General features: G+C 40.5%; 1 protein-coding gene across 1 annotated transcript in view; it reads left to right on the top strand.

Moving 5' to 3' along the window:
- Nucleotides 1–7,309, top strand: part of LOC124606608 (solute carrier family 22 member 1-like) — a 122,416-nt gene extending 115,107 nt beyond the window's left edge. The window contains exon 9 of the mRNA XM_047138593.1: nucleotides 7,121–7,309. Coding sequence (XP_046994549.1) covers nucleotides 7,121–7,309 — 189 coding nt within the window. The remainder of the gene's footprint in view (nucleotides 1–7,120) is intronic.
- Nucleotides 7,310–13,573: the final 6,264 nt, after the last annotated feature.

The raw sequence follows: 13,573 nt of genomic DNA, 5'->3' as shown, positions 1-13,573 counted from the left end.
CAATGGTTTTACAATGGCATATTTCAGTCTATTGGGGAAAACCCCCTGCTCCAAAGAGCTATTGCATACGTGGCTGAGAATCCTATGTATCTGTGGGGAACAAGCTTTAAGTACCTTTCTGGAAATGCCATCAATTCCGTAAGAGCTTTTACTTTTCAGTGAGTTTATTATTTTACTGATTTCAGAGGGAGAGGTTAGTGGAATTACAGTTGTTTTAAACTGCACAGGTATGGCCTCTTCTATTAATAGCCTTGCCTCTTCTATTGAAGATCTAGATCCTATTTTCTCCACAACGTTTAAAAATGATTATTGAAAATATTTTCAATTTCTGATTGTTTGTTAGTACACTTGTCATTCAGTTTTACGGCACTAAAGTCTTCCTATGCTCTTGGTTGTCCTGTTTCCCTTTCAATAATATTCCAAATTGTTTTAATTTTATTATCAGAGTTACTGATCTCAGACATGATACACATTCTTCTGGACTTTTTAATAACTTTTCTTAGTACCGCACAATAGTTTTTATAATATTGAACAATTTCGGGGTCAGTAGTCCCTCTTGCTGTTAGATACAGTTCTCTTTTGCAGTTGCAAGATATTCTTATTCCTTTAGTTAGCCAAGGTTTTTTATATGTTTTCTTGGAATTGTGTTTAACTATTTTCTTGGGAAAACAATTTTCAAATACCCTTAAAAATGTATTGTGAAATAAGTTATATTTCAAGTCTGCATCGGGTTCCTTACACACTTCATCCCAGTCTAGCTGCTGTAGGCTTTCCCTAAAGTTTGCAATATTTATATTGTTAATTGAATGCACTGGCGAGTAGGTTTATTTACCGCATGTACAAGTTTTTCGAACGGGGTCTGAGAGAGGGACTCGAATTTTTTACTTTTGAAAACACAATATTGAACTGCAGAAACATATGTCGGCTAGAGAACTGTACAGAGAATAGTAAACGAAAGGGTCAAACCTGTAGAAATCTTGGTTTCTTGCAGCCTGGAAACCATGGAAATCTGAAGAAACCTGTGACACAAAGTGGTGGCTCTGAAATGTTTATAAGTAGTGAATACTCGAAATCAGAAAAACTTGTCACGATTATGACTGAGGAAATTGGGTTCAAAGGTAGCGCTTGGTCAACGCAAAGAATTTTAAAAGACATTGGTTTCAAATATAGTAAGAAGAGAGTTTTTGATTGAAAGAAGTGACATAGGTGCAGCACGATCTCTTATAAAGATGCACGATACAAGAGAAGTGTATTATCCTGCTGAAACATTGGTGAATCAGAATTGTTCCATGAATACCTGCTGGAAAATGAGGGGTGGTACTGGCGGTTTTAAAGTTCCCGTAGGAAACGGTTCTCTGATAATTATTTTCTTTTTCTGGTTTTGTTGTTGATAGTAAACTTATAACTGGGTGTAAGAACAACAGCAGTGACTACTACTAGGAAAGAACGTTGTCAGTTTCAAAGTGGTTCACAGGACAATTCTTGTCATACGTTGCTTCGAAGTCGGTCATTGTAATTACCATGCCTGTTATCATTCAGCTGTAAAAAGCACGAAGTACAAACACCAGGAAAGCGGATATTGTGCTCTGGCTTAAAAATAAAAGTTCCGCGCGCAGTATAAGTCAGACTCTCAACGAACTTCTGCAGCTCGTTACCTTATAGAAGTCACGCGACAGAACGTAGAAATTTGACTCTGTTGCACGTGAATGTGGTTTCAGGGGTTTCTTATTCAACAGCCTCTGCATACCTTACATTATAGATGAGGCACGGTTGCATCTTCCAGGCTACATCAACACGCGTTAACTGGTGTTAACTCCCATATCATCCACGAAACACCACTGCATGATGAAAAGGTCAGTGTGTGGTGCTCGGTGTCAGCTTCCAGGAGTGATGTCCCCATTTTCTTTGACATGACTAAAGACTCTACAGTTTATACGGACATCTTCAATACATTTGTGGAGCAGCTGGATGACATCGAACTTACATAAAAGCTTAGTTACAGGATGGAGCACGCCCAGCGCTTCCATGTAACTTGTAACAAGTGTCCATGATGACCGAACAACCGCCCCCCCCCCCACTCTCTCCCCCGTGCTTGTGGCGGTATCTTAAAAGCTGAGTGTACAGCCACAGACCACGCACAACAGCAGAACTTCGTCAGGCCAGGACACACGAAATAAACAACACTGCTGACAATACACTTGACTCAATGCCACGGAATACGGCGAAAAGAGTGCACTCGTACATCTCTCCTGCTGAAGGACACTTCCAGCATTTGCTGTGAGGAGTTTGTGTGAATGTATGTATGTGATCTCTCAATGGTATTTATCATCTCCTAAAATTGCAAATGTGTCCCATTATTGGTTCAGATGTTCTAAGTAATTAAAGTAGCTCATGTTTATATGGACTGAACTGCATGTCGATGTAGGTGCGAAGGCGTGGCAAGATTTCAAATTAGAGAGTATACAAATGTTGAAGTCGAGTTTTCAGATAGTGTAGGATCTGATTAGGTGTTTATTGTATGTTAGGAGAGGTGCGAATTTGATGAGGGGGTAAAGGATCCACATGAGGGAAACTAAACAGATGTTGAAAGGGAGAACAGAGTGCATGACGCTCAAGGATTTAGAGGGAGTAGTAGGACGTTGGTGGACAGTACATCCATGGCACACTGGCATAGCAGACTGTAGGTCAGATCATGGCCAGATCATGGTCATGGTCAGGCCTAGAACTTTATCTGACAGCTTCGTGGTGAATGTGGAAAATAGATTTGACCTTTTGCTTCAGTTAGAAACTGGCGAGCCTCAAGCAGTTGTAGGTGTAGACAGGGCACAACAAACTTTCGGCAGAAAATTGAAAAGTAAGAAAGGAGGGTAAGCAGAGAGAAAGAGGAAGAAAGAGTTGCTGTTAGATAGTTCACATGGAAGAGGTGTTGGCCAACTTTTGCAGGATGAACTAGGATCAGAATACCAGGTCACCAATTTTTTTTTAACCTAGTGCTGGTCTGGAGCACGTGACAGAGGATTTAGGATCACTTTGCAAAGAGTTCACTAAGAAAGACAGCGTGGTTATAGTGGGTTGGGCAGGTAATAGTATTCACAGAGATCCTGGGTACAGTATAGAGTGTGACCTGGCAAAGATTGCATCAGCATCAAAACATACTAGTGTTGAGTTTGTATCTGTACTTGGGCGCCATGACCGACCTCATTTGAACTCTTCTGTCAAGAGAGTTAATTAGAAGTTGAAACAGTTGCTTATGTCTGGTGCAGGGTCACACATTAGTGTGGTTCCTGTTGATTCTATCAGTAGGTGGGATATTATAGGCATGGCCTTCCCTCAACAGGAAGGGGAAGGGTAAACTGGCTGGGGAAATAGCAGGAAAGTTAAAGGGGGGAGGTACTGTCATGAGTGATAAAATACCAGTGGTTACAAGGTTAAAAAAAGACCCTTTTTTAGGGTAGTGTGGTCAGAAAGAAACCAAATTTTAAGAGAGGTTAGGACTGAGACAAACCAGTTTGAGAAAGAAACCAAAAAACATAATTCTAGCTTATTACATCAGCATAAACAGCCATTGGTTAAGAATTTTCAGCAGTCAGCAGATATTTTAAATCTATCCATTTTTAACTCAATCAATGTGAAATGTCAGCTATCTTTATTGCATCAAAATATTCGAGGACTAAGATACACAAATAATGAATTAATTATCTGCATAGATGAATTAGAGTTTTCAAACCCAGCTGACATAATTTGCCTCTCTGAACATCCTGTGACCACTGGTATAGAACTTTTAAGTGTTACAGGGTTTAGGTTAGCATCTCACTTTTGTAGATCAGAAATGGAGAAAGGAAGAGTTGTGACATTCATCAGGAACTGTCATAAATTTAAGAACATAGACATTTATAAATTTTGCCTAGAACAGCATATGGAAGTAAGTGCAACAGAAGTAGAATTTCACAAAAAGTTCTTCATAATATTAAGTGTTTATCGAGTACCTTCAGGTAATTTTAATGTGTTCGTAAACCACCTTGAAGCTGTACTGGCCCATTTAACACTCAAAAACAAAGAAATAGTGGTTGCTGGTGATTTCAATGTAGATTTCCTTAAAGACTCTTATTTGAGTTAGTAACACTATCATTCAACTTAATTTCCACTGTAAAGTTTCCCACTAGGGTAGCCAATTGCTCACAAACATCCATTGATAATATCTTTATAGAAAAGTCCAATGAACAAAATTATATTACAAAAACAATAATCAATGGCCTCTCAGAGCATGGCATGCAGTTCCTTCTGTTAAATGTTAACACTGAACAGGATATAAAATCTGTTAAATCTGATCTCAAGATGGTAATCAATAAGCCAAAAATTGATTATTTTAGGACACTCCTCAGACACATTCACTGGACTGATGTTTGCAGTGCTCATGGCATGAATGAAAAATATAACACTTTTGTTAATAAAGTGCTTACCTTATTCGAACACTGTTTTCCCCAAAAACTTACCAAGGTTAGAGCAAAGTCTACAAAGAAGCCACAGATTACTCAAGGAATAGAGGTATCTTGTGAAACAAAAAGAAAACTGTATCTGTCAATCCGAAACAGTTCCGATGTTGATGCTATAGCACATTCCAAGAAATACTGCAAAATATTAAAGACTGTAATATGGGCATCAAAGCAAATATATTACAAGGAAAAGATAGTCATATCAGATAACAAAATAAAGACAATATGGGATATAGTGAAGGAGGAGACCAGTAGAACCAGACATGAAGAGGGACAAATAGCATTAAGAGTAAATGATACTTTGGTGACAGTTGTGTACAGTGTCGCAGAACATATTAACAAACATTTCATATCTGTTACTCAAAAGATGGGGTTGTCAGGTCCTGTAGATGCTGCTGTGGAATACCTCAGACCAGACATTTCAAGTAACTTCCATAATATGAATTTGACCTTCACTACCCCAGCAGAAATAATGTCCATCATAAAATCTTTAAAATCAAAAATATCTAGTGGGTATGATGAAATATTAGCAAAGCTAATTAAAGAATATGATTCTGAGTTAAGTAACATTTTAAGCTATCTGTGTAACCAGTCGTTTATCAGTGGAATAATTCCTGAATGGTTAAAATATGCTGAAGTTATGCCACTGTTTAAGAAGGGAGATAAAGAAATAGCATCAAATTTCCGTCCAATTTCACTTTTACCACCATTCTCAAAAATTTTAGAAAAAGTAATGTACAATTGGCTTTATAACCACCTTATCTCAAATAATATACTGTCAAAGTCACAGTTCGAATTTCTAAAGGGTTCTGATACTGAGAAGGCTATCTACACTTACAGTGAAAATATGCTTAATTCATTAGATAAAAAATTGCAGGCAACTGGTATATTTTGTGATTTGTCAAAGGGATTTCCTTTTAAGTAAATTAGAATATTACAGTGTAACAGGAAATGCTGCAAAATAGTTCAAATCTTATATCTCTGGCAGGAAACAAAGTGCGTTATTAGGAAAGAGACATATATCAAGCTATCAGGCATCATTCAACTGGGAATTAATTATATGTGGGGTCCCACAAGACTCCATTTTAGGGCCCTTACTTTTTCTTGTATATATCAACAACTTTTCACCAGTAACATTACCAGATGCCAAGTTCGTTTTGTTTGGCGATGATACAAACATTGCAATAAATATCAAATCAAGTGTAGTCTTAGAAAAATCGGATAATAAAATATTTGTGGGTGTTAATCACTGGCTCCTAGTCAATTCTTTGACACTAAACTTTGAAAAAACTCACTACACACAGTTCACGAGTATATGCCTAACATATGATGACAAGCAGATAGAAGAAGTGGACAGTGTTAAATTCTTGGGATTACAGATTGATAATAAATCCAACTGGGAAAAGCACACCACAGAACTGCTGAAGCGTCTTAAAAAATCTCTATTTGCAATGCGAATTGTGTCAGACATGGGTGATATAAAAATGAAAAAGCTGGCATACTATGCTTACTTTCATTCCATAATGTCATATGGGATTATTTTTTGGGGTAATTCATCAAGCCAAGCTAAAGTTTTTCAAGCACAAAAACGTGCAGTAAGAGTTATATGTGGTGTGAAATCAAGAACATCCTGCAGAAGCCTGTTTAGGGAACTAGGGATACTAACTACTGCTTCCCAATATATTTATCACTTTTTCAAAGCAACAGGTCAATTCATAGAATCAGTACTAGAAATAAGAATAATCTTCACAAGGATTTAAAGTCACTTAGTCTTGTACAAAAAGGTGTGCATTATTCAGGAACACACATTTACAATAACTTGCCAGTAGCCATCAAAAGCTTAACAACCAATGAAATTCAATTTAAGAGAAGCCTAAAGGATTTATTGATGGCCAACTCCTACTACTCCATTGATGAATTTCTCAGTAGAACCAACTGATTTGTGTGCATGTATATATTATATATAAGTACAATATAACTTGTGCACAATTTCAGTGCACTAATGTGTTCATTGTAAATAATTGTGTATGTATGTATGTATGTATGTGTGTGTGTGTGTGTGTGTGTGTGTGTGTGTGTGTGTGTGTGTGTGTGTGTGTAAGTACAATCTAACTTCTGCACCATTTCAGTGCAGTAATGTGTTCATTGTAAATAAGTATTATAGTAGTTGTATTATACATTTATTACCTTATAAATAAATAAAAAGCCTTTTTTTATAGTGCGTTCAGTGCATTAGTATTTGTAAAATGATTATTTCATATATTGCTCTTTAAAAAATGACGATCATTCCACTTGGGGCCTGTGGAATGCTACATTAGTTTATTTGTCTGAGTTGTTAATATTTGTGATGTATTGTTGTTTTTCTGACATGTTCTACATCCGGGAGGACCTCCTCACTGTGGATCAATTGGAATGAAAGTAAATTTAATCTAATCGAATGTGGGGGATAGTGCAGGGGTGCAATCACTTTTTTGCTCAGTTAATAGGTTTTGTAATTACAGTCTGGTGCGGGCTTTCTGTTGGGTGGTTAGCGAGGAGGCCTTAGAGTTGTAATAATTCACATGCAAACATATCTGTGCTTGGTGTCTTTCATTCTCACTACTTACAAATATCTTTTCCTTGCACAGGACGACAAGCGACTTCCCTTCGCCATCCTCGCAGCCCTGAACTTGGTGGTGGCGTTTTCGGTGTCGTTCCTGCCAGAATCTGCGCTGCAGCGGTTGCCGGAGACGTTAAGGGACGGTGCTGTCTTTGGCAGAGGACAGCGCTACTGGAGCTGGAAACCCAAACCGACGCCAGAGTACGCCAAGGGATAAAGGAGTTCCAGAAGTTCCTTTTAGTTTAGAAGGAACGATAATGCGATGCTGGCAACCTTCGACTTCTGTTTACTGACGGTGCACATGACTTGCTCGGCCTGCTATGAACGAATAACAGTGCACTTCGAGCCCTATTTCTAATCTGTAAACAGTAACACGAAAATTAAGCCTGACCAGGATTAGATTATAATTTAGGACCGTTATATTTAGTAAATGCTACATGCCAAAATAAACTGACATGGAAACCGCACCTACTGCGCTATCCAAAAAAGAAAAAAAAACCTCATACTGGACTAAAACTAAATATTGCACTCCTAACAAAGCCTTAGTGTGACGAGTAATCCTCTTACGCTAACGTCGCCTGCATTCATACCAGTTTCCCCTCGCATTTTTAATTTTAACACTAACTCCAAAAATACTCTAATGCTATGGAACCCGCCTCGCCCTCTGTACCCGTCCACTACCCCTCCCCCCCCCCCCCTGCGCCCCCCCTCCCCGCCTGTTACACTTACATGCTCTCCACATCCGATTCCAACAAAACTTAATCACCTCCAATAACGTGCTCAGGAAATCTCGCCCAGAGATCGACCCATCCTTCCAGCTTTTAACAGAATCCTCTTCAAATGGTCCAAATGGCTCTGAGCACTATGGGACTTAACTTCTGAGGTCATCAGTCCCCTAGAACTTAGAACTAGTTAAACCTAACTACCCTAAGGACATCACACAGATCCATGCCCGAGGCAGGATTCGAATCTGTGACCGTAGCGGTCGCGCGGTTCCAGACTGTAGCGCCTAGAACCGCTCGACCACACAGAATCCTCTTCTTGCTCTCGATGTCAGCGCTGGAGTTCGTAGCTCCTCGCCACTTCTATGGGCCCTCTTCCCCACCTCTTCACTCCCGCATTGTTTCGGGAACAGTCTTCCCCTCCCCTATTGTTTCTGTACCTGTAGTGAAATGAAGTCTTCCACTTAAAACATTTTTTTTTAAATTAAAAAAAAACTATATTTTATTTACAATTTGAAATGTAAAATAGCTTGTTTTAATAATTTAAAAAAGACGCACATGTTTCGTATTTTTAAATTTTTGTAAACTGTTTATATGTTTTATGACTGCTGTTCCTGAAGAACAGGGATGTGACGTGTAGGCTGCAAATAATAATAAAAAGGACAAAAAATTGTCCAATACTGTAATAAAATTCCGCGATTATTGATGTGATGTGCATGTCATTACCATTATTTGCTCATTGTTAGTGTATATCAGCGCTTTTTACTTCCTTTATTTTGAAACAGGTTGAACCGTGATTTATTTTCAAAGAATATTTTTAAAAACTTATTTTATTTACTAGCGATTCATCAAGAACGTTAACATATTTAATCACACTACGTAAGCATGGAAGTAAATGACAGGGAGTAACTGATGAAATCATGACCAAATTCCTTTTAACAAATGGGAATTTTATTCACTTTAATAGTGCCTAAAAGCATTTTTTTTTAAAGAAACAGATTTAAAATTATAATCAGAAAGCACCCTCTAAATATCAAAGTTACAATTTATTCAGAGGCAGAAAGAAACAAGTTTTGACTGTATGAGCTTTCGGTCACAGAACCTTGCCGCTCCCTTTTGTCACGGCCATAGTTACGACCGCTCACAACAGCCTCTGAAAGACTACACTGGTGTAAATCTGCAACACACCAGATAACTTTAAACCAAGAGTTTTAACAATTTACACAAGCACACAAACTATGGACCCCCTGTAGGAGGGATGGAAATGGTACAGAACACTAACAATTAAAATATTAACCTTGCCACGTGAAAGTGCAACTTGATTTTAACTTCTAAGAAAAGTCTTACGGTGAAAGGGTGGCAACTTTATGCACTAAAATGATCATTTAAATAAAAGGTCATGAAATGCAATCTTATATAAAATTCTACAAGGTTGGCCAAACAATAGTTAAGATGCTCTACAGTAAACAGATACCGCCTCTCAAGATCATAGGCAATAATATCAAAGTTTCCAAAGATCAAAACATATTTCAGGTACTAGGCCGTTACACTCCAAGCGATAAATTCGTTAACATACCAAATGGTTCAAATGGCTCTGAGCACTATGGGACTCAACTGCTGAGGTCATTAGTCCCCTAGAACTTAGAACTAGTTAAACCTAACTAACCTAAGGACATCACAAACATCCATGCCCGAGGCAGGATTCGAACCTGCGTCCGTAGCGGTCTTGCGGTTCCAGACTGCAGCGCCTTTAACCGCACGGCCACTTCGGCCGGCGTTAACATACCAAATCCGACAAACATGACAGAGGAAGCTACTAACGTACGGTAGACTGATCTACATCTACATCTAGATTGATACTCCGCAAGCCACCCAACGGTGTGTGGCGGAGGGCGCTTTACGTGCCACTGTCATTACCTCCCTTTCCTGTTCCAGTCGCGTATGGTTCGCGGGAAGAACGACTGTCTGAAAGCCTCCGTGCGCGCTCTAATCTCTCTAATTTTACATTCGTGATCTCCTCGGGAGGTATAAGTAGGGGGAAGCAATATATTCGATACCTCATCCAGAAACGCACCCTCACGAAACCTGGCGAGCAAGCTACACCGCGATGCAGAGCGCCTCTCTTGCAGAGTCTGCCACTTGAGTTTATTAAACATCTCCGTAACGCTATCACGGTTACCAAATAACCCTGTGACGAAACGCGCCGCTCTTCTTTGGATCTTCTCTATCTCCTCCGTCAGACCGATCTGGTACGGATCCCACACTGATGAGCAATACTCAAGTATAGGTCGAACGAGTGTTTTGTAAGCCACCTCCTTTGTTGATGGACTACATTTTCTAAGTACTCTCCCAATGAATCTCAACCTGGTACCCGCCTTACCAACAATTAATTTTATATGATCATTCCACTTCAAATCGTTCCGCACGCATACTTCCAGATATTTTACAGAAGTAACTGCTACCAGTGTTTGTTCCGCTATCATATAATCATACAATAAAGGATCCTTCTTTCTATGTATTCGCAATACATTACATTTGTCTATGTTAAGGGTCAGTTGCCACTCCCTGCACCAAGTGCCTATCCGCTGCAGATCTTCCTGCATTTCGCTACAATTTTCTAATGCTGCAACTTCTCTGTATACTACAGCATCATCCGCGAAAAGCCGCATGGAACTTCCGACACTATCTACTAGGTCATTTATATATATTGTGAAAAGCAATGGTCCCATAACACTCCCCTGTGGCACGCCAGAGGTTACTTTAACGTCTGTAGACGTCTCTCCATTGATAACAACATGCTGTGTTCTGTTTGCTAAAAACTCTTCAATCCAGCCACACAGCTAGTCTGATATTCCGTAGGCTCTTACTTTGTTTATCAGGCGACAGTGCGGAACTGTATCGAACGCCTTCCGGAAGTCAAGAAAAATAGCACCTACCTGGGAGCCTGTATCTAATATTTTCTGGGTCTCATGAACAAATAAAGCGAGTTGGGTCTCACACGATCGCTGTTTCCGGAATCCATGTTGATTCCTACATAGTAGATTCTGGGTTTCCAAAAACGACATGATACTCGAGCGAAAAACATGTTCTAAAATTCTACAACAGATCGACGTCAGAGATATAGGTCTATAGGTTTGCGCATCTGCTCGACGACCCTTCTTGAAGACTGGGACTATCTGTGATCTTTTCCAATCATTTGGAACCCTCCGTTCCTCTAGAGACTTGCGGTACACGGCTGTTAGAAGGGGGGCAAGTTCTTTCGCGTACTCTGTGTAGAACCGAATTGGTATCCCGTCAGGTCCAGTGGACTTTCCTCTATTGAGTGATTCCAGTTGCTTTTCTATTCCTTGGACACTTATTTCGATGTCAGCCATTTTTTCGTTTGTGCGAGGATTTAGAGAAGGAACTGCAGTGCGGTCTTCCTCTGTGAAACAGCTTTGGAAAAAGGTGTTTAGTATTTCAGCTTTACGCGTGTAATCCTCTGTTTCAATGCCATCATCATCCCGTAGTGCCTGGATATGCTGTTTCGAGCCAATTACTGATTTAACGTAAGACCAGAACTTCCTAGGATTTTCTGTCAAGTCGGTACATAGAATTTTACTTTCGAATTCAATGAACGCTTCACGCATAGCCCTCTTTACGCTAACTTTGACATCGTTTAGCTTCTGTTTGTCTGAGAGGTTTTGGCTGCGTTTAAACTTGGAGTGGAGCTCTCTTTGCTTTCGCAGTAGTTTCCTAACTTTGTTGTTGTACCACGGTGGGTTTTTCCCGTCCCTCACAGTTTTACTCGGCACGTACCTGTCTAAAACGCATTTTACGATTGCCTTGAACTTTTTCCATAAACACTCAACATTGTCAGTGTCGGAACAGAAATTTTCGTTTTGATCTGTTAGGTAGTCTGAAATCTGCCTTCTATTACTCTTGCTAAACAGATAAACCTTCCTCCCTTTTTTTATATTCCTATTAACTTCCATATTCAGGGATGCTGCAACGGCCTTATGATCACTGATTCCCTGTTCTGTACATACAGAGTCGAAAAGTTCGGGTCTGTTTGTTATCAATAGGTCCAAGATGTTATCTCCACGAGTCGGTTCTCTGTTTAATTGCTCGAGGTAATTTTCGGATAGTGCACTCAGTATAATGTCACTCGATGCTCTGTCCCTACCACCCGTCCTAAACATCTGAGTGTCCCAGTCTATATCTGGTAAATTGAAATCTCCACCTAAGACAGTAACATGCTGAGAAAATTTATGTGAAATGTATTCCAAATTTTCTCTCAGTTGATAGGGAGATTACCGAACAACCCGAACCGCAGGTTGCTCTAACCTACCCCTACTCCGCAAGGGAAAATGGACCACCCAATTTATAAACAACCACCTTCCCGCGGGTGGGCAACCGGAGAAGAATGGTGGGACGACCCCAAAGCAAAACGGCTGGTGACCTCACCAAGAAAACAAGTATAATTTAACAAGTAAATGAAACAACATACCACCAATCACTTAACTTCTGATAAACTGCCATTTCTCGAGAAGACCTGGCGCAGCACCCCCAGATCGCTCTCCCGAACCGTCCGCTGCCAGCCGCTTCAACGGACTCAGGAAGGCGCGCCGATCTCCCGTCTCACGACGTCGCGGCTCGCACCGGCCAGACTGATGTCGTGGGTTGACTCCTGTTGCTCTCGTGTCGACCGCGAAGCCACTACCCCTCGCTACACGCCGCGGCCCACTGGACTCACGTGGCGACCTCACATGCGCCGACGCTCCAGACGGACAAGTCATCTTGTGTCTCAGTGCGCGACCGACCAACCGATCGATCCAACCGCCAATGACCGTTGCGCTAGCAAACTCGAGCAGACTGGGAGCCTAAAGCGCAGATTCAGATGCAGGAACTAAGCCCCGACCGGGCTACCACACGCTGAGTTCTCCAAGTGCCTTGCAAATGCGGACGAGAGACAGACTAGCAAGCTGGGGACGAGAGACTGACCCACTGGCGACCTCATAGCGCCCCTTGAATGCACGTGAACAGGCAATCTTTCCCCTTTCCCACCAGAGGGAGACACTAAAGCTGCGACTACCACAGCGGCGCCACCGCCAGAAACGGAGGGCGACTGCTTCACACTACGCGCTTCGGCGCACTCTTCAAAATAGCAATTTTTACCACGGCTCACAGGTATCCATTCCCTTCGTTATGCACAGTTGCATTCAACTGCAGCTCTTCTCTGTGGCATGCTGGTTTATACTTTCTTCTGAAGTTAAGACGACGCTACGAAACACTGGCATCAGTGAGCATGCCTCCGTGCATGAATCAAGCTTTCATTGTCAGCGCTGTGCCAATGTGTTTCGGTCATATCGATTCACTGATTGAGGGACTGAGAACCATAAGGGCCCAAAGCACGGGAACAAAATTTTGAGAAAAACAGTTGTTTGCTGAAACGAAATTTTTAGACAAACCTCCAGTTTCACAGGTCTGAAGTGCATTTTAACCATGTCCTAACTTCCTAAGCTTCCTATGACAGCATAACGTACCCACTATGTTATGGAATGTTAATTAATATTAAGGTTATATTTCTTATTAACGATAATTCACAAAATATCCATGTGTAGGCTAGTGACAATAGCGTCTTTTCACAGTTGTAAAGTTTGTAACTTATGTGAAACTGGAATCAGAACGTAAGAGATACCAAACACATAATTTAGTCATATTAGAACACTTCGTAGTACTCATTAGCATTATTTTCATTAAACAGTTTCTGTGGCTTA

Source organism: Schistocerca americana, chromosome 3, assembly GCF_021461395.2.
Source record: "Schistocerca americana isolate TAMUIC-IGC-003095 chromosome 3, iqSchAmer2.1, whole genome shotgun sequence".
Taxonomy (NCBI): Eukaryota; Metazoa; Arthropoda; class Insecta; order Orthoptera; family Acrididae; genus Schistocerca; species Schistocerca americana.
The sequence above is the reverse complement of the archived record's forward strand: the minus strand, read 5'-3'. Positions and strand labels throughout refer to the sequence as shown.